This window comes from Ovis canadensis, chromosome 16 (genome assembly GCF_042477335.2).
Source record: "Ovis canadensis isolate MfBH-ARS-UI-01 breed Bighorn chromosome 16, ARS-UI_OviCan_v2, whole genome shotgun sequence".
Taxonomy (NCBI): Eukaryota; Metazoa; Chordata; class Mammalia; order Artiodactyla; family Bovidae; genus Ovis; species Ovis canadensis.
The window spans coordinates 72,509,644-72,532,293 of record NC_091260.1 but is presented as its reverse complement, the minus strand read 5'-3'; the positions used below and the strand labels follow the sequence as shown (position 1 = coordinate 72,532,293).

Genomic DNA, 22,650 nt, shown 5'->3' with positions numbered 1-22,650 from the left:
CGAACCCGGGTCTCCTGTCAATTCAGTAAATTATTATTCTGACCCCTAGTTAAGACATAAGCTTTATACTAAATTGCAATCTTTGAAATAAAAGCATGAAATAAATAGAACACCAGATGTTTACCAGTTAATTTGCTGTAAGCAGACAAGGCAACCGTTGAGGACAGAGGAGACTTGTACAGATGCTCTTTACTCTACACAGAAAATAAAGTTACACGGTTGACCCTTGAGCAATGTGGGAGCTATGGGCTCCCACCCTCCACGCAGTCAGAAAATCCAAGTATTACATATACTCGGCCCTCCATATCCGAACTTCCTTATGCCTGGTTCTGTTTCCTCAGATTCAGCCAGGGACCATATAATACTGTAGTATTTCTACCGAAAAAATATCCATGTGTAAACCAACTGGGCAGCTCAAACTTGTGCTGTTGAAGGGTATAGCTGCTTTAATAAATCCTAATTTAAATGTATGAAATTTGCCATTAAGTAAATGATGTATAGGAAATTCTTTTTTGTTGTTTTACTTTTTTATTTTTTATTTTAATATAAATTTATTTTTTTTAATTGGAGGCTAATTACTTTACAATATTGCATTGGTTTTGCCATACATCAACATGAATCCACCACGGGTGTACACATGTTCCCCATTCTGAACCCCTCTCCATACACACCAAGGAAACCAGAATTGAAAGAGACACGTGTACCCCAGTGTTCATCACAGCACTGTTTATATAGCCAGGACATGGAAGCAACCTAGATGTGCATCAGCAGTCCATGGATAAGAAAGCTATGGTACATATACACAATGGAGTATTACTCAGCCGTTAAAAAGAATACATTTGAATCAGTTCTAATGAGGTGGATGAAACTGGAGCCTATTATACAGAGTGAAGTAAGCCAGAAAGGAAATTCTTTTTTAACATTCATTTATTTATTTGGCTACACTGGGTCTTAGCTGTGGCACTTGGGACTTTCAGTTGCAGCTTGCAAATTCTTGGCTGTGGCATACAGGATCTAGTTCCCTAACCAGGGATTGAACTTGGGCCCCCTGCACTGGGAGTATGGTGTTTAAGCCACTGGACCATCAGGGAAGTCCCAGGAAATTCTTTTTGAAAGAAAAAAATCTCACTGTTTTACATGCACACAGATACATATAATGTTATATCAATTTTCATTAATAAATTGAATATTAATTCCTCTTATTCAACAGATTTAAAGGAACCATCCTCTTAACTGCTTGCTTCAAGTGATTTTAAAATATTTCTGTGAAAGCAATTTTAAATATTTGATGAATACAGTGGTAGTCTCCATGGGAAGTTATCTTGGGGGTAGAATTTTTGTCATCTTTGGTAATTCAGGAGCTGTTGCCTCTTACCCGATGGATGTTCTCAGGGGTGATAGCTCTGGCAGGGTTGGTCCTGATGAAGAACACACACACCCCAGTAAGAGCAACATCTTTTCCTTCGGTCACGAACACCTTGGGTTTTTTCATCTTTCCAGAGACAGAATTTACTCCTCCTGGAGAGCCAAGTTGCCCTACAAATGCAAAGGATTTTAGTCCCACAAATGCTATACTATGTCCATGTGGTCACCTCCTAGAATGAGGCTTCCCGTTAAAACATTATCATGTTGACTCATCCTGATGCCCTACAAGCTCCAGCCCTTGGACAACCTCTAGCCTCAACCCTAAAGGAATCTCAAAGGATCTGCTGTATATAGTGATCATTATACGATAGACAAAAATACCGAATCTCTGCACTGTCCACCTGAAACAAATCTGATATTGTAAGTCAATTATATTTCAATAAAAAATAAAGAATAAAAAGTAAATAAAAGGATCTGCTTCATTTCAGACCACAAGTTCACTTCAAAATTGGTGCTCCAGGGAAAAACAGAAATGGAAGAAATAGGAATAAGAGAGTTCAGTCCAGAGCAAATTCTTGCTGGAGCTGCAAGTCATCCTTGATGGGGCCGGTGAGAAAGGGTGAGGGAGGAGACAGCATCTATTGGTAAATGTTGTGCGTCACGGCCTCTGCTCAGTACCATGCATGAGTGCTAAGTCTTTAGTCATGTCCGAGTCTTTGCAACCCTCTGAACTGTAGCCCTCCAAGCTCCTCTGTCCATGGGATTTTCCAGGCAAGAATACTGGAGTGGGTTGCCATGCCATGATCTTCCTGAGCCAGGGATCAAACCCTTGTGTCTCCTGTACTGGCAGGCGGGTTCTTGACCACTAACATCACCTGGGAAGCCCCGGCTGGTACCATCTCTACATTTTTAAAACTGCTTGCAACCCTGAAGACAGCTGTGACCTGCCTCAAGTCACACACCAAGAGAGCCAAGATCCAAATCCAGTTATGACTACAGAACCTCTACGTCCTGTTGTTCTGATCCAGCTGGCCCTTCAGATCACCGGAGTCAGAAAGGCGCAGGGGAGGCAGGACAGCAAAGTGATGGCTGATGTGGGCTCCACAGTCAGTCTCCCAGGGTTTCCACCTCCGGCTGCACATCCTAGCCATTTATGTGGAGAAAGTTAACTTCGTCTTTTGTTCCTCTGATTTCTCATCTGAGCAAGGCCCAGAGAAATCCAGGTCAGCTAGCTCACAACAGCTGCCAGCCAAGTAAAAACATCGCTGCCCCCTCTTCCCTCTTATCTCTGCCCTGACACACTCAGAAACTGTGGTTAACAGGATGTGGGTAGGGGGTGGAAGGTTGAGTTGAAGGAGAAACTCTCCCACTGCTCCTCTCGCACTGCAGACACTGACCCTCAGAGGCCTCTGCTGCAAGGGTGGGTGGGATGAAAGGAAAGGGGGAAGGCCAAGAGTGGAAGAGACTTAGCTTTAGATCAACTAGTTTTGATCAACTGGATATTTTTACTTTCTAGATTGAGGCTGTGTTTGTAATTGGACGCAACCATGGGAAATGTTATTCTTCTTTTTTTAATTGGGTTATAGTTGCTTTACAATGACGTGTTGGTTTTTGCTGTACAATGAAGTGAATCAGTTATATGCATTCATATGCCCCCTCCCTCTTGAGCCTCCCTGCCACCCACCCACCCCCATCCCACCCCTCTAGGTCACCACAGACCCCCTAGCTGAGCTCCCTGCACTATACGGCAGGCTCCTCCTGGCTATCTATTTTACACAAGGCAGTGCCTATAGGTCGGTCCCAGTCTCCCAATTCATCCTTCCCTTCCCCATGTCCATAGGTCCCTTCTTACATCTGAGTCTCTATTCCTGCCCTGAAAATAGGTTAATCTGTACCATTTTTCCAGATTCCACATATATGCGTTAATGTGTATTTGTCTTTTTCTTTCTGGCTTACTTCACTCTGTATTTTTATCTAAAAATATCCAGCAAAGTTCATGGGGTTGTCTGAATTGCAATTTAAGTTCAGAAGAAAAGCTGCTCCTACTGAAAAGGTTTAAAGGGAGACTGGGAAACAAAAACAAGCTTGCACTTATGTTTGCATCCCCTGAACCCTCTGTGTTCAATGTAAGTTTGACACACAAAGGCCAGCTTCACCCCATGCAGAGTTCATGGGCGAACTTACCACCCAGTTAACAGCTGAGCTTATGCTTTGCAATCTGGAACAGGACTCAAAATTTCTGTTTTGTTTTGATTTTTTTTTTAACTCAAAATGCAATGCCCTTTCTGACCACAAAATATAAAACAGATAATCTAAGGAAAACGCCAGTCACTTATACATGCATAATTTCCTCAGTTTTTAAGCAAAAAAGCATGGTCATATTCTATGCCAAGAGCAACAACTATCTTCTCTTTCATCAAAAAGGTCACAAAGGGATTGCATATGATATTTTAATATAATCATAATATATTTATGTCCCTAGTTTGGCTTTAAAATCATATTAATTCATAAAAGTAGAAGGAGAGATATCAATAGAATCCACACAGAGATCTGCAAGTTTATCTTAAGTGAAAATGACTAAACTTGTCATTCAATATTATTCATTTGAGTCATAGTCAGTAGAAAATAAACATGATGTGATATTTAACTTAAAAAAAAACTCCTGTTATGCTTTTTGGCAATAATTCCTATGTTCAAAAGAAATAGAGAAAAACAGATGCCCAGTGGAAGTTCTAGAACATAATGGCACAGAATAAACTAACATGTAAGGAAAGGAAATCTCAAAATGTAAAAGATTTTATCATTCTCTAGCTACCAGCACAGTCTGAAAAGGAAAACAAAATATCCCAACTGAAGTTAGAACAACTAGGCTACCATTATCTGTCCTTTGCTTGAGGTAAAAACAGGACCTGTTTCACTGGGCCTCACCCCCCACTCCCCACGTGTCCCATCCCCCAAGATAAAAGTGCTCACAGTGGCCTCTGCTTCATGCATCCTTGGGTAAATCTAACAACACATTTCTGGGTTATGTGACAACAACTTTAAATACCTGTTTCCACTACCTCCACCTCCTGATAGTAAAACATGAGGTGACGAAGACCTCCAGCAGCAAAAAGCTGATCGATTCTTTCAATCTGGGAAAAAGGAAAGGCAAGGTAATGGCTTTGTTCTGAATCAGAAACCAGGTTTAACTCAGCATTTATTATCATCTTTCTTATTGGGGTAAGACTTCAGTTTACCTAAACCATATAGAGCATATTTCTTATAACATAAAAACCACAAAAGAATAAACATCTTACCACAGTAAAGGCTAAATTCAAAGAAGTGGTCTGATGAATTGTAAAGTATTTGCTACATCCACACATCTGAAAAGAGACTGTCCCTTAATATTGGCTAATTTCTTAAAGTGCTGAGCTGTTAAAGGCATATATATTTATATTTAATTTTTCACCCAATTACAGATCAGAAAGAGAGACCACACCTTTAAAAATGCAGTCTAACACACTATAGAAAAATAACATTAAATTCCAATAACCTTGGAAAACCACCATGGTGAGAACACATATGACTGCAGAATGCTCCACCATCTAGCAACTTCGTCCCATCCATGAGGTTCTGTGTACATCTAGAGGTCTGCCAACTGGCCTGCTCCATGGCAGAATATGGAAGTCAAGGTCAGGAACAGAAGAAACCAGATTCAGCTGCCAAACCAAAGTCTATGGCAAGGAACTATGGCACAATTCAATCTCCCAGGATAGAACAGGATAAACTCAAAAAAAAAAAAAAAAAGGGTAAATTGGCAGCTGAGAGGAGATTCTGTTCTCTAACCTCAGATTCCAAAATGGCGCCCAAGCCCAGCTTCACTGGATGTAGAGAGACACAAACATCTCTGTCAGGATGATGGAACTCAAATGATGATTTTAACATGGAGAGCTGGAGAGCCTCAAGCTCATTCTGCCATCACCATCACCTGTACCAAGTCAGAATGGGGTCCTGTCCATGTTGAAACAGACACTCTTCCCTAAGGCCCAGCACAGACCCTGCCGTAGGACAACATGAACTGTGCCCTCCATGGTCAAGTCCGTGGGAGCGCGAATGCATCGCACCTGATTCCCCTCAAGGATGGCATCCTCCACTTCAGTTTTGTTTAGGTCCACACAGGAAGCTACAATCCCAAATAAGTAGTCATGTCTCCCATCCAGACGAGCCCGCTTGGCTTCCTTCTCTTCCTTCAGTCTTTGCTACAAAAAGGGAAGAAAAATGTTATGTGACAACTACTGTTCTCAAATGGATTCACTCTAATTCATTTTGTAATTTCATACTACCATTGCTTTTTCAAGTCTTAGGTATTCAGACATCACACAGCTTAATGGTACCAATTTTTATGTACTATCTTCTATTTTTAGAAATAATGTTATTTCTACTATGGAAATAAGATGTGCTCATTGTTTTGAAATTATGTAACACAGATAAGCCGAAAAGTCACCTGCCAACCAGACAATATTACTGTTAACATTTTGTTCTAAATCTTTACAGACTTAATTTCATACATATATAAGCATTCAAAAGACCTTATATTTAAGACACACAGCAAAATTTTTTTAAAATCTCTATTTTTGTAAACATTCCCTAGGCCACTAAAGTAATACATATTCTTCTACGCTATTCCCTATGTCTCTTGCTTGTCTAAAAGTTCATATTTGGTCTCAAAATTAATTTCTGAATAGCATTGCTTACTTTTTTACCTGTTGACTGCTAATTACAATAATAACCAAGTTTACTGTCACCAATGTTGCAGTTTGAAGCATATCTTTCCATGTGTGCTCTGTTCATACAAACATATACAAACGTATATACAGATTTATATTTATATTATATGATAAACATTTTCATGCATTTTTCCCTTAATAATACATCATAGACTTCTTTTTAGTTTAATGCAGACTCTTCCAACTTGCTTAATAGAGGCAAAATATTTAATAATATGGATAATTATTCAACCATTTCACCATCAATCAATATTCAACTTCCAATTAATCTTAAGTATGTGCATTATCTTTAATGCTAACCAATAGCTCTCGATCCTTCTTGTTTTTAACAGTTGTTAAACCCCAAATATGTATGAGCACTACAGAGACAAACACTACCCAGTGACCTCAAAAAACTAACAGATTGGTTTGCAGAATAGGAGCAGAAAATATAAATAGGACAGGCTGGCATTATGGTTGATTCAGGAGCATGAGATTTATGCAAGGACATTCATGGGTCTTCAGAGAAGGAACCAAAGGGAGAATCCCCCTCTAGCCCAGTGCTGAGGAGGAGTGGAAGGTACAGGATAAGTTTCAGAAAGAGTTGACTTAAGCCTAGAGTTGAAAGAGATTTGACCACGCTACTTGGGACAGAGGCATTTCTGCAGATTCAAAGGCCAAAAGGCATAAAGAAAGCATAGCAACTCTGGAAAGCACAAGGCAGCCAGGATGGCTGAACTTGAACTAGAAAAGCATAAGAGGAAATGAGAGAGAAGCCAAATCATAAAATATCTTATGAGTCATGGAAGAAAGTATAAACATTATCTTAAGTCCATGGGGAATCACTGATGAGTTTCAAGTCAGGAGAGATGTTTAGCTGTCCATGCTGCATCAAAACATCAGTCATTGTGACAGCAGTGTAAAAAGTGGATTGAAGGGATTTGCAAGTCTGGAGACAGGAAGGCCAGGCAGGTGGATGTGTCTGCAGAGCCTGTAAACACATTTGCAGAGCCTGGGACAGACAGTCCCCTCGGAATGTGCATCTGAAGCCCAAGGGGAATTCACACTGCAGAGACAGACACCGGTTCTCAATATAGCAAAACAGACATTATGGGCCAGATCTTCCTTGCAATTGCATTTACAAGATGGCTTCAGCATCCCATAGCTCTTCTGCAATGTGATTGTGCCACTAACTGATCAAGAAGTGGTCTCTCTATCCCCTCCTCTTGAATCTGGCTGGACCTGTGACCAGTTTTCACCCAAACAAAATATGGAAAGAAGTGAGAATGTAAAACTTCCTAGGCCAGTCCTGCAGAGACCTTCAGCTTCTGCCTTTGCATTTGCGAATACTCCCTCAGAACGCAGTTAGCATGCTATGAAATGTCCATATCACATGGGGAGACCAAATGGGGAAAAACCAAGGCATTCTAGTCAACAGCTCAACAGATCTCCTAGTTCAAGGGTCCCCAACCTCTGGGCTGCAGGCCAGTACCTGCTGTCAGATCAGCAGCAGCATTAGAGTAGAAATAACAGGGCTTCCCTGGTTGGCTCAGGTGGTAAATAATCTGCCTGCAATGCAGGAGATCTGGGTTTGATCCCTGGGTCAGGAGGATACTCTGGAGAATGAAATGGCAACTCACTCCGCTCTTCTTGCCTGGGAAGCCCCATGGACAGAGGAGCCTGGAGGGCTACAGTCCACGGGGTTGCAAAGAGTCAGACACAACTGAGTGACTAACACTTTCAAAGTGCACAATAAACGTAATGCACTTGAATCATCCTGAAACCATCCCCCCACTCCTCAGTCTGTGGAAAAATTGTCTTCCACAAAATCGGTCCCTGGTGCCAAAAAAGCTGTGGACCACTGTTCTAACTGACACTCGAGCACCAATTTGCAAACTATCTTGGACATTCCAACCTAGTCAAGCCTACAGATGACTGCAACCTAGCCAATGATATGTGATACAGAAGAACCCAGCTGAGCTCAGCATCCCACAGACTCAAGAGAGACAACAGATAGCTATTAAGAGATAATAGATAATTGATATCAGATAGTTAAGCCATTAAGTTCTGGTATGATTTGTTATGCAGCATGAGGCAACAGAGTAATTCTTTTAGAATAATTTCATTAGTTGGACAGAAAACCAATGGATGCAGAACCACAGAAAAGAATGATTGGGAAAAGAGAAACATAAAGGGACTAAATATAAACTACTCTTTCCAGAAACTTGACTATAAAGGAAAGAGATGTGGTTACTAGTAGAAAAAGGAAAATTTAGAGTCAAAGGAGAATTTTTTAAGATACAATAGAATTAATAAAAAGTTAAGAGGAAAAAGTTGGGAATTTCAGGGTTATTGAAAGACTATCGCTAGACATATGCAATTTATATTCATTTGTCCAAAACTGAAGGAGCTGCTTGAGAGACAAATTGGTTGGGGGTGGGGGTGAGGGTGCGGGGCAAGGTTAAGGTACCAAAAAACAATCTACCTATCTTCTTGCCATTTCCCTAAAGAAAAGAACTGATGCTGGTCTTAACCCAAAATGCACATTCCATGAACATCATATAGAAGAAAATTTAAATCTCTTTTCAACTATGGCTAAAACCAGGAAAATGTCTGTTCTCTGACTGTTTTCTACATTCGAGGCAGGGAAGAATAAAAGACTTTTCTCAAAGTGATCTTTCTGGGTTTATACTAAATGTCTCCAGCAGCGTGTAGGCACAGTGGGCAACCAGGGGAGCCAGGGACCCAGCAACAAATCAACTAGATGGCAAATGCTGGGCAGCCAAAAACACATTTGAAAACTAAAGAGCCAATAAAGTCGGGACATAAACCAACTGAAGGCTTCCAAAGAATATAGAAATTTCTATAGGATTCTGCCATAGCAATACATTATTCTATGACCTGATTTTACAAGATTCTAACGGAAAAAAAAAAAAAAAGAACATAGTCTAGTGGAGTAAAGGAGAGTTTAGCCTCTAAAGCAGAACACTAGTTATTTTATTTTTGCTTAAATATCACAGGGAAAAACTTCTAAAGCAGTTTTATATATAAAACCAAATTATCAATGTGTTTTTAAAGTAAATGTTTTCAGCGTTATGTTTAAAAGCATGTTAAGCATTGAATATGTTCTTACATAACTAGCCTATCTCCTGATGAGAAGTAATGTGAAATACACCCTAGTGCCATGTAGATGAAAGAGCACGGTGTTTATCAATCTCAACTTTCATTGCCTTACACTAAGGTATCCTGGTACAATGAGGGGTTGTTTTTACTACCGCAGAAAGTCAACAGTGTCAAATAAATATTTGGTGATTGGATCAGCGTGTTGTCAGTCCCTAAACTTGAACCTGCAGCTTTCTGGCTGCCAAGGAACTGCAGGAGCAAGCAATCAGATGATTAGTTGGAGGTGGTTTGTTCTGTTGGCCTTTGGAACGTCTTGGAAACAGGATGACACAGGCAAGAGGTGAACTATGGCATTTTTTTTTTAACGGATCACATCAAAATTGTTTTCTTTGCATGAGGAAGCTCCAACTGATAGAGGTGGGGAGGATGTGTTCAGAAACCTATTCAATGTTCAAGGAAATCTAGAGCAATATTTAAAATATTTCTGCAAAAGCAAAACTACAATGAAGTATCACCTCACACCAATTAGAACTGTCATCATCAAAAAATCTATAAACAATAAATGCTAGAGAGGGTGTAGAGAAAAGGGAACTCTCCTATACTTTTGGTGGGAATGTAAACTGATACAACACTATAGAGAACAGTATGGAGGTCCCTTAAAAAACTAAAAACAGAGCTACCGTATGATCCAGCAATCCCACTCCTGGGCATATATCTGGAAAAAGCTCTAACTCACAAAGATACAAGCAGTTTGTTCATGGCACCACGGTTTTGCAATGGCCAAGACCTGAAAGCAAGCTATATGTCCATCAGCAGATGAACAGATAAAGAAGATGTTGTATATACATACAATGGAATATTACTCAGCCATGAAAAAGAATGAAGTAATGTCATTTGCAACAGCATGGATAGACCTAGAGACTGTCACAGTGAGATCAATAAGTCAGACAGAGAAAGACAAATATGATGATATCACTTACATGTAGAATCTAAAAAGATGATGTAAATCAACTCACTCGCAAAGCAAAAATGGAGTCACAGACGTAGAGAACAAACTTATTGTCACGAGGCGGATAAAATGGGAGATTTGGGGTTGACATATACACATTACTATATATAAAACAGATAACTAAGAAGGACCTACTGTACAGCACAGGGAACTCTACCCAATACTCTGTAATGACCTATATGGGAAAAGAATTTTAAAAAGAATAGATATATGTATATGTAAAAATGATTCACTTTGCTGTATGGAAAAAAAAACTAACACAACATTGTAAATCAACTACACTCCAATAAAAAAAATTTAATGATAAGCAAGCTAAGGTTTGCAGAATAAAACATAAAATATTTCTGCAATATTTCTGTAACTTGTGACAAATAATGTTGCTACCATTTTGAAATGAAAGAGGGAGTAATGCACTCCCTCCCAAGAAACAAGTGCTGATTTCAAGGTAAAGCAATGTCACGTACACAAATAAGTGCCAGACTGGGCTCCAGCCCCATGGTGCCCCCTAATTGTAAGACCTTGCATCTGTCTTTTAACCCTTCCAGACTTCAGGTTCTGCAACTCCAAAACTGAAGTGTAGGATTACGTGACAGCTAAGTCCCATTCCATCTCTTAATATTTGCATTACTTCTCACTGATTCAAAAATTAACACAGGGACTTCCCTGGTGGCCCAGTGGTTAAGAATCTGCCTTGAAATACAGGGGACTCAGGTTCAATCCCTGGTCCAGGAACTAAGATCCCACATGCCACAGGGCAACTACTGAGCCCTCAGGCCACAAACAGAGAATCTATATGCAGTAATGAAAGATCCCGCATGACACAATGAAGATTCTGATAGAGTTAAATAAAGAAATTTTTTAAAAAAATCAATGTGTGCTGTTAAAAAAAAGATAACACAGACAAGAGATTTAAGGGTGGGTTTTTTGGTTTTGGTTGGTTGGTTTGGGTTCTTGGGGTCTTTTTATCAGATCAGGAGAGGTCTGGGGTAGGACTTGAGATTTTAAAATGTGAATCCAAAAAAAAAAAGCCCAATGCCATGTGTCTTCATAATAAAGCTCTGTGACTTTTTCTCATGACAAACCCATCCTTCCAATTTTTTTTTAATATACCAAGCTTTGCCTTTAAAGAACCAAAGCCCAGGTCTACACGTTCATCTACATAAACAGTGCGTGAACTACACCCATTTCATTTTGGCTTCAGGTTATAACCCTCGACTCCATGAGAAACGTTGTTGTTGTTCAGTTGCTAAGTCGTGTCCAATTCTTTGTGACCCCAGGGACTGCAGCACACCAGGCTCCTCTGTCCTCCACTATAAACTGAAGTTTGCTCCAATTCATGTCCACTGAGTCAGCGATGCTATCTAACCATCTCACCCGACTCAGAATAGACCATGATGCTGGGAAAGACTGAAGGCAAAAGGAGAAGGGGGCAGCAGAGGATGAGGATGAGATGAGAAACCTTACCCTTGTTCATAAAATGGAGATAAAAGTTCAAACTTGAAAGGTATTTGCAAAGATTAAATTGTCCAGTTCCTGTGCCTCAGCAAATGGTTAACTCCCCACTGGATCCTCACATCCAGAAGTGCCCAGGACTTAAGCTCCCTGCCTGGGTAACCAATAGGCTGGGCTCCATGCATCCCCAAACTCATGGACAATTTCACCTTTATCCATGTCACACTGTTCACCCCAGGTCCATAACCTATCCTTTCTACAGCCTTTATATATATATCTATATGTCATATTGAAAAAAATGCTTTTCTGGAAGACACAATTAGCCTTGCTGCCCATTTGAATCTGAGAAAGAGATGCTTTAATGACAGTCTGTTGCATATTTTTTAATGAATATATTTCCATTTTGTAGTCGAGTGTTTTGTTCTTTTATGCATATGTAAAGTCACTCAGTCATGTCCAACTCTTTGCGACCCCATGGACTATACAGACCCTGGAATTCTCCAGGTCAGAATACTGGAATGGGTAGCCTTTCCCTTCTCCGAGGGATCTTCCCAACCCAGGGCTCAAACCCAGTTCACCTGCACTGAAGGCAGATTCTTTACCAGTTTAGCCACCAAGGAAGCCCATGCTTATAGCAATGTAACAAACACAGCAAGAGAGAGTACAACATAGATTTAAATCCCCACTGGAGAGTATCGTAAATAACGAGGAGTCCATGAATTAAAACCGAAACTCCTTATCTTAAATCACCAGGGTAAATACCTCTGAGACCCATTTCACTTTGGCTCTCAATATCAGTCTCAAGCCCAGAGATAATTAATCACCTGATGAAGCAGTGCTGAAGAGGCCAAGGACATAGGTTTGATCATCTTAGGCCAGTTAGCTTCACTTTATTCCATTTTTGCCAACTGTAGATGAATCAGGGCAAATCCACGAGCAGAAGGGGAAATTACTCAAAGTGTATGTCTAAGTAAAATGCCTGGGGTGGGAGGGAGGCCCAAGAGGGAAGGGATTTATGAATACAGATAGCTGATTCCCTTGATAGTCCTTTGGACAGCAAGGAAATCAAACTAGTCAATCCTAAAGGAAATCAACTCTGACTATTCATTGGAAGAACTGATGCTGAAGCTGAAGCTCCAATACTTTGGCCACTTGATGTGAAGAGCCAACTTATTGGAAAAGACCCTGATGCTGGGGAGGACGGAAGGCAGAAGGAGAAGGGGGCAGCAGAGGATGAGATGGTTAGATATCATCATCAACTCAATGGACATAAATTCAAGCAAATTCCAGGAGATAGTGTAGGACAGGGAAGCCTGGCATGCTGCAGTTCAAGGGGTCACAATGAGTCGGACATGACTTAGCAACTGAACAACAACAATGGCTGATTCACTTCGTTGTACAGTAGAAACTAGCACAACATTGTAAAGCAATTATACTCCAATTTAAAAAAAAAATAAAATGCCCAGTTACTGGTAAAAATAAGTATTTATTTTTCTTTTTTGAAGGGAGAGATCCAAATGGCCCAGGCTGGTTTCACTCATTTGTGTGCCGTGGTTTTAAGCTGATCCTTCCTATATCTCCTAAACGGTAAAATAAAATAAACATCACCTGAATCTCATCATTCCTACAAGAGGAGCAGCTCCACAGGGAGGGACGTTTTCTATTTTGATTTCCGCACCATCTCCAGTACCCAGAACAGCGCCTAGCACTTAGCAGAGCCTCAATTGCTATCTAATCAGGGGATGATTAACCAAGTTTATCATTCACAAGTCACTCTCAAGTAATTAAGGGCTGGTGCAAATTATTCTAGCTCCATGTGAGTCCATGGCAGGTGCAGAATTCAGTCAATAAGCTCCTGGGTCTTGCACGTTGTTGACTTCAGCAGAAATCACTGCACAGAACTCCACCATTAGTATGGATAATGGCTCCCCCTCGATTCACAGCCACTATAACTAACCTCACTTAGCCTACATCCCATTCAAACATGCTGAATTACAGAAATAGACGGAAGCAGTTCTGCTTCTCATTTCTACAAATGAAAGGGCCCTCTCCATGTTAACCCAATTTCCAAGTCTTGCAACAAAGAAAAGCCCCCCTTTTCTGTCTTCCAGCATTTTCACCATAACCCACAGGGCCCCGTTTCCTCGCTGGGAGAGGCTGCTCTGTGACGATGCCTCCTGGACCATCCGAACCTGCTAGAAGATTAATTGGCTGGAAGAACCGCAAGGGAGCAAGGCTCCACTCCCCACTGCGCTTCTGGCATCTTGACTTCCCTTCCTCCCCTTTTGTGTCACTTCTCCAGGTGAAGGACCACAGCTGCAGACGAAGTGCTACACCTCCTTCCCGCGTTAAGAGCACTTGAGCAGAGTGGTTCCTGGAAGGGAGAGACACTCCACGCTGACTAATCCACTCCCAGCAAGTGCTCCAGGGAAGCCCTCCTCTATTTAACAAGAGTTGCACTCCCCCTCCATCGCAAAGACCTAGCTAGCAATTCAACAGAGAAGGTCCCATCAATTGTCTTCCCACTTGAGAGTAAGTTCTGGAATCTTGTGTATTGTTGCTAGAGTTTTCAGGGCCCCCAAATCTCCCCATTTACCAATTCCCTTACCCGTCATTCTTTCCAAGCATATAGAAGATCCCACCTTACCTGTTACTGTGTGTGGATTTTTCACCCAAGCCAACCCAAAATCTGCTTAGAGGCGTATCCCCATCACCAACTTACCTCCTCTCCCCCCAGCATTCCATAATCCAAATTCTGACACCAACTCAATGGGCATGAGTTTGAGTAAACTCCAGGAGGTGGTGATGGACAGGGAGGCCTGGTGTGCTGCAGTCTGTGGGGTCGCAAAGAGTCAGACACGACTGACAGACTGAACTGAACTGAGTCCATTTTCTACACCCCAAATGTCTGCACCTGACCAAGACTTAGGGAGACTTTATCGGATGGACAAGTACCCACACCTACATTTAAAATGGGTAACCAACAAGGACCTACTGCAGGGCACAGGGAGCTCTGCTCAATGTTATGTGACAGCCTGGATGGGAGGGGAGCTTGGGAGAGAATGGGTACATGCATGTATATAGCTGAGTCCCTTTGTTGTCCACCTGAAACTATCACAGCATTGTTTGTTGATTGGCTACACCCTAATACAAAATAAAACATTTTCAAAATTTTTAAAGACTTAGCCTCCACATGCCCATATATTCTTTCTTCCTCCAGTCCTACAGAGGTTTTAGTTCAAAATCAGGAATACCACTCTTGTATAATTCTGAGTCCCCTTGGGCAACAGAGGCTATATAATTCAAGTAGTTTTCACTCACTTCCTAAAAAAATACATGTATAATGTCATCATTCACATTATCCATGGCCATGGGATTTTACAGGCAAGAATACTGGAGTGGGTTGCCATTTCCTTCTCTAGGAGACCTTCCAGACTCAGTGATTGAACCTGGGTCTCTTGCATTGTAGGCAGATTCTTTACCAACTGAACCACCAGGGAAGCCCCCCTGTCTATGGCACAGGAATGAAATCTCAAAACCTCCCTTATTCATCACAATGAACCAGAATGCTCAGAGCTGATGCTCATCAGAATCACCTGGAAGCTTTAAAACGCTGATTCCTTTGTCTCCCCAGAAACTCTGACTGCTCTTGTGCAGGGTAGTATTTCTGAAAAGCTCCCCTCATGATTACAGTGGTGGCCCAGCCTGAGGACACTGTCTCAAAGGAAAGCATTTGATGATTTGATCATAATTTACGAACACCACGAGGTTTTCACTTGAGTTAGGAACTTAGGAAAGTCCAAATGCATAAAGCTGGGATCCCTGTAACTCTAGATCTTTCCTTTCTCTCAGTATTTGAGTCATGCAAGAACTCACTCAACTCCACAAGGCCCAGAAGTGTTCTTCCCCACCGTACTGTGGAACCCAGTGACATGCACAAAGTAGGTGGTCAACTGATACTAGTGGAATGGGTGGATTCTGCACCTCAAGTCACATTCTCCCGGGGGCTAGAGATGGTGTAGCAACTACATGGCCACGTCAGGCAGGCTGTGACTCATTCAGGTTTGGGAGCCTCCACCTAGGCATTAACAAGCAGCACCTGCCAGCTCCCCACAGCTACATCCTAGAACAAGGGTCCCAACCTCCAGGATCTAATGTCTGATGATCTAAGGTGGAGCTGATGTAATAAAAATAGAAATAAGGTACACAATAAATGAAATGAGTTTTGACTCATCCCCAAGCCATTCCCCCTACCCCAGGCCATGGAAAAACTGTCTTCCAGGAAATCTGTCCCGGGTGCTAAAAAGGTTGGGGACCGCTATGACCTAGAGCCATTCACCTCCCCAAATTCCAAGGAAACTGTTTTAAACTGTGCATGTGAAATGTGCTCACAGGACCAAACACATCTGGGCCTGATTAAGAGAACACTGAAACCCGCTAGGCTATTTTGCCAAACAATAACACTGACATCTTTTCAGCTTTCAAAAGGTATCTGAGAGCAAAGTTTCCTTTCTTGGCTTGGCTTCTACTGTGTACTCCCTGAGGAACAATGGCCCCTCCAGGGGAGTTTCTCAGCAGGGGAAGCAGGTGCCCTCTCTCCCCAACCAGTCTCTACCTCCCACCCCACCGAGAATCACTGTTTAGAGAAACCTAGCAATCCCAGGAAAGTCAGTGAGCAACAGTAATCCCCAGCATCAGGACGTAAGTGGAAAACACAAATGATACATATTTCAGCAGCAGTGAGAAAACTTGCCCCCATTTCAAAACTAGGTGTGCAATTAGATGAATTTAGGCCAAGAGGACTCTCATAAATCTTTCAAGTGTTTTTTTCTAAAGGTCGACAAATCCCAGTTTAATTTTAGGCAAAGAAAGAAAAACAAAATCTGTTGAGTCTGGAATTCATGTCCATGGTACACTTGAAAGTAGGTACTAAGCATTCTTCATCTTTGAGAAAAGCCCAAAAAAGGGGGATTGTGGGCAGGCAAATATATAGAGAATTACTTCAAGTTTTTTCATTGAAAAGCATTTGTGTTTATTATACAACAAAAAGATATACGATTTGACTTTTCTAAACCCAGGAAGCTTATGGTTTATTCGGCTATCTTCAGGTGTATTCTGAACAGAGTCAATTATTATATTACAATAACCTAATGACAATATAGCATCACTACAGAAATAGCTGCAGACTAAGTTTAAATATAGTAGTAGTAGTTTGTCGCTCAGTCATGTCCGACTCTTTGTGACCCCATGGACTGTAGCCCACCAGGCTCCTCCCTCCATGGGATTCTCCAGGCAAGAGTACTGGAGCGGGTTGCCATTTCCTTTTCCAGGGGATCTTCCCGACCCAGGGATTGAACCCGGGTCTCCCGCATTCCAGGCAGACGCTTTAACCTCTGAGCCACCAGGGAAGCCCAGTTTAGGGGCTAAATTGTGTATCTTAAGTGGTTTGGGAATCTTTGTCACTTATTATTTTAGGTGACAAAGGTATAACTTAATAAGCCATCAAATCAGTGCACTAAACAGAAAATGTGTAATTATTTACATAATACACTGCAACATTATTAAGGTAATTCTGTTAATATCATACGTAATGGGGGTTAACAGAACCACCATCCCAAATGTATAGAAACTTCCAAAACACTTAAGATATTCCTAAAAGGTAACTAGTGCCAAGGAAGAATCCAATTCATTCATTACACTCGGGATTTTATCATCAATTTTAATTTTTGTGATTTCATAGTGAAGCACGGAAAAGTAAAGAATAGGGAAAATATTCAGACATGTGAAACATTTAATTAATTCAATTTATTGAGAAAGCATAAACTAAGGTGTATTATACCAGGTTCTGAGCCTGGCAAGCTGCAGTCCGTGGGATCACAAAGAGTCAGACGTGACTTAGCAACTGAACAACAACAAGTACCAGGTTCTGTGTTAAAGGAAGGCTATTAGAGATGGAGGAAGCCCCATCTAGTCATTCAGGAACTCATAGTAAACAAACGCCATCTCACCGCAGCAATCTGATGAGAGCTCGAGCGTCAGAGAGCTGAGAGGACCCAAGGAAGGGAGCCCCCACCTCCTCCTAAAGTGTCAGGGAGGCTTCTCAGAGAAGGTGGCACTTGTACTTGGTCTTAAATAATAAGCGTTTGCAGGCCAACAAGTTCAAGGGCTTGGCTGAAAGATGTTGATCTTGGGAGAGATGCAACAGAATGGTGGGGCTAGGGGAAAGAGGGTGGCTGGTGGCAGAGAGCTTAGGAAGAACAAAGACAGTGTTTCTGTGTTTCGCGGTGGAAGAGCAGAGCTACAAGGCTGGCCAGAATCATCCAGGATGCTAGGGGTGCATGAAAGATACAGCAGTCAAGCCCTGAGGAAGCGTGGGTCAATGTCGACAACAGAGTTCTGGAGAAACTTCAATTTTCTTCTGACAATAATCATCAGTGGAAGAAGCTCCAAACACCTGTTTATGCATCTGCCTGATCCAAAGCTGCTAAGTTGAGTCCTAGGCTAAGGGAAGCTCATTCTTCATCCTTGTAGCTCAAGGTCTGTGACCACATTTCCAGGCCCATAGAAGGTGACAGGGGACAGGGTAAGTGTGGGGGGGGGGGGGTGTCATTTTAAAGAAGCCTTAATAAATTCTCATCACCAGCAAAAGCTTATGGGTCTAGGAGAATGCAGTCACCAAGGCACCCTGAGTGGGTTTTTTTTCATCAGGCAAGCAGCTTGAGAGTCCCTTCAACAGCAAGGAGATCAAACCAATCAATCCTAAAGGAAATTAACCCTGAATATTCATTGGAAGGACTGATGCTGAAGCTGAAGCTCCAATACTTTGGCCACCTAATGTGAAGAGGTGACTCAGTGGAAAAGACCCTGATGCTGGGAAAGACTGAGGGCAGGAGAAGAAAGGGGCAACAGAGGATGAGATGGTTGTATAGCATCACCCACTCAATGGACATGAGTTTGGGCAAAGTCCAGGAGAAAGTGAAGGACAGAGGAGCCTGGCTTGAATGCTAAATGTGCTGCAGTCCATGGGGCTGCAAAGAGTCAGGCACGACTTATCGACAGAGCAACAACAAGAAGCATCATCCCAAAAGATGGAGGCTGCATTTCTACAGGAAGCCATAGTGAAGGGGGCAAGGTGCAGAAAAGCCTAAAGATGAAACTCCTTTTTAATTTTAAATTTGAAGTAACATATAGCCTTACGTACTATCCAAAAATTAGTAGATAAACATGTTTCTCACAGATTCATCAGAACACGATTTTAAACTTTTTAAGGAATTTTTGCACACAGGTGCAAGAGATAATGTTCTAAGACATGTGCAAGCTCACAGACAGCAGCTCCTTACCATTAAAACTCGGGTGACACTCTGCTTCCAGAGCTGTCGCCTGCCGATCCTAAACATCCCAGCAATCTGTTCAGCTTATAGATTCTTCCAGAATGATCTTCTAGCTCCTGGGAGACCAACTCATCATCCAACAGGCTTTCAGATGAAAAGTATTTTGGAGGACCAGAAGTTCAACATGTTTACATGTCCAACTTGCAAGTATTAGGCACCATAAACATGGAATAAAAATTAAAACCTACATTTGAATTCAAGTTTTCCTTCTAGAGGCTCTCCACCTTGGCCTCTCCTCTCTTCCAAAGCCCTGTGTTGTTAGGGCAATACTGTTTACACGCTATACAGTTGAACGATGTCTCCCATTCATACTTATCAACCTATCAATGCATTTGAACAGCTGGGTTGCAACACAACCTCTGATGTTTGTTTAATTCTAGACATTGCCCAGCAGTAAGCTTGAAGTCAACAGGGATATTTGAATCATTTCTTTGAAGAGTGAGTAACTTTAAACCATATCGAAACAGAAAACAGAGAAGCCACAGCTCTGAATCAGTTGCACAAGACATTCAGTCCATCTTTGTCTAAACAACTTTTGTGTGCTCGATTAACTGCCAGACTTGTGACTAATTGTGACTGTCAGGTAGGCTAATTGTAACTCAATGGAGCCATTTTCTTCCCATAAAAAACAAGCCTACTTCTTATGCAAATAGCAAATGATGTCCATAAATTACTTGCGCTCACAGAGCTGTACTTACAAATAAACCAAGGATATTTATTCTCTGTGACTAAAGATCCTGATCATCCTTTCTGTAAAGACATGATGGGGAGTCACAGCCAGTGTGATCTGAGAAGTCTAGTAGGTGTGATTTCTCTCATCAAGATGAATAAATGGCAGGATGTTTAAGGTTGGACATGTTGAATCCAGGTTTTAGTCCTTGAAGTTCAAGTTTCAGGAACTCAAATCCAACCAAGTCATCCAAGGATAAATCGGGAGCCAGGGGACCCATCCCACCAAGATCCTCCTAATTAATCTCACAGGAGACCCGTTTGAAAGCCAGGATGCTAATTTGGTATTGACACCTACTGCTAATTTGGATGTCAATTTGGTACCTGAACTTGGGAGATTCAAGTTGTCTCCTGTTGGAGACAACATTAGGGCAGGGCCTCCATACATAGCTTCCCAAGTAGCACAGTGGTAAGGAATCCACCTGCAAGGCAGGAGACGAAAAAGACATGGGTTCGATCCCTACGTTGGGAAAATCCCCTGGAGAAGGAAATGGCAACCCACTCCAATATTCTTGCCGGAAAAATTCTATGGACAGAGGAGCCTGGAAGGCTACAGTCCATGGGGCTGCAAAGAGTTTGACACAACTGAGCGACCGAGCACTGATTTCATTCCATACAGAGAGTTAACAGAGAGACAGCACTTAGACCTGAATACTGTTTGGTAAGCAAAGCACTAGAGACTTCTCTGGTGGTCCAGCGGCTAATACTCCAGCTCCCAATGCAGGGTGCTGGGGTTCCATCTCTGGCCAGGGAACTAAAGCCTGTATGCCTCAACCAAGAATTGGCATGCTGCAACAAAGACTGGAGATCCTGCATGCTGCCAAATCAATAAGTAAATGTTTTTTAAAAGAAACACATACACACAAAACACAGGAAGTTATAGTTGGTTTATGGGATAGTTTTTCAGTCAACCTCTGGGTATAGGCAAGCAACTGTTTTTTGTTCTAACCATGACTGAAGACGGTATCTAGACTAGCCCTCATTCTCCTCTGTGCCAGGTTGAAAGGTCACCAGCAAATCACAGTATTTTCTCATCCTCCTTGCTCAGCATCTCAGTCCTAAGGATCCTCTGTCAACACATGACCTCAGGACAGAGGAGACAATTCGCTATGTCACTGTTTATCTTTCATCAGTTACATTGAAATCGCAGCTTCCCTAATGGTATCTTAGGCACCATCATCATTTCATCAGCCGCTCATTTATTAATGCAACAGTCTCTCTTGGGAAGAGTTACTTTCTGGGAAGATTTCCACAGATGGCTGATGGCATTCATCCTGGGTTTGGCAGGCATCACCATGGCTCTCTCGAGGCTCCGCAGTAAACTGCAAAGTCTTCCAACCTCTGGGGCTGAATTTCAGCAAAGACAGTAGATGTCTTAAGGAATGCCCTTGAGTGAAGGAGGCTCACTGAGAATTTTCATCAAGCAGCACAAATGAGGGGCTTTCCTGGTGGCTCAGTTGGTAAAGAATCTGCCTGCAATGCAAGAGACTGGCGTTTGATTGAGAGGAACCCCTGCAGAAGAAAATGGCAACTCACTTCAGTCTTTTTGCCTGGGAAATCCCATGGCCAGAGGAGCCTGGTGGGCTGCAGTCCATGAGGTCTCAAGTTCAGTCCACTCACTCAGTCATGTCCAACCAAAGAGTCAAGTTGCTCTTTGAGACCCCATGGACTACAGCATGCCAGGCTTCCCTGTCCATCACGTACTCCTGGAGCTTACTCAAACTTCACGTCCATTGAGTTGGTGATGCCATCCAACCATCTCATCCTCTGTCGTCCCCTTCACCTCCCACCTTCAATCATTCCCAGCACCAGGGTCTTTTCAAATGAGTCATTTCTTTGCATCAGATGGCCAAAGTATTAGAGTTTCAGCTTCAGCATCAGTCCTTCCAATGAATATTCAGGACTGATCTCCTTTAGGATGGACTGGTTGGATCTCCTTGCAGTCCAAGGGATTCTCGAGAGTCTTCTCCAACACCACAGTTCAAAAGCATCAATTCTTTGGCACTCAGCACAATTTAGCAACTAAACCACTGATACAGCACAAACCAATCAAAGCACAAGCCTGCATCTGACCCCTTGCCCCCTAATCGCCAGCCGACAATAGAGTCGGTTTCTGGTCATTGGAGAAGGGTATCAAATGCCGCCCAGAGGGAGACTCAGGTGAGTTTTCCTATGAGCACTTTCTACCAGGCGACGGCTTCAGCAAGCAAGACACCTCCTTGTTGCTGTTTTTCAGTCCCATCCAGCTCTTTGCTGCCCCACAGACTGCAGCACGCCAGGCTCCTCTGTCCTCCACTCTCCCAGAATTTGCCCAGATTCATGTCCAGAGTTAGTGATGCTGTCCAACCATCTTATCCTCTGCCACCCCTTTCTCCTTTTGCCCCCCTCCTCCTACAGGAACTTTTAACTTGAGGAGTCCTCCAGCCCTATCTTTATGGACGATGCACTGTTCCAAGCTGAGCATATTGGCCATTTCACAAATCTTAAGTGAGATATGAGAATACAAGAGTGGACAATGAACTTCCTATAGGCAGGAGACTTCAATCCAGAAATCCAAGTACCTTTAGGCAAGGTTTAAAGTTTCACTTTGATTCATTCACTCACTCTTCATTCAGCAAATGTGAGTAGTTTTATAGGACCAGGCACTGTACTATGTATTAAGTATGCTGCTGCTAAGTCGCTTCAGTCATGTTCGACTCTGTGCGACCCCATAGATGGCAGCCCACCCGGCTCTCCCATCCCTGGGATTCTCCAGGCAAGAATACTGGAGTGGGTTGCCATTTCCTTCTCCTATGTAGGAAAGTGAAAAGTGGAAGTGAAGTCATGTCTGACT

At 42.2% G+C, this 22,650-nt stretch overlaps 1 protein-coding gene across 1 annotated transcript in view; it reads right to left on the bottom strand.

The window, feature by feature from the left end:
- DNAH5 (dynein axonemal heavy chain 5) overlaps positions 1–22,650 on the bottom strand; it is a 320,870-nt gene that overhangs the window by 249,923 nt on the left and 48,297 nt on the right. Inside the window, exons 2-4 of the mRNA XM_069556071.1 lie at positions 5,472–5,606; positions 4,415–4,499; positions 1,376–1,536 (exon numbers count right to left, since the gene is read on the bottom strand). Coding sequence (XP_069412172.1) covers positions 1,376–1,536; positions 4,415–4,499; positions 5,472–5,606 — 381 coding nt within the window. The remainder of the gene's footprint in view (positions 1–1,375; positions 1,537–4,414; positions 4,500–5,471; positions 5,607–22,650) is intronic.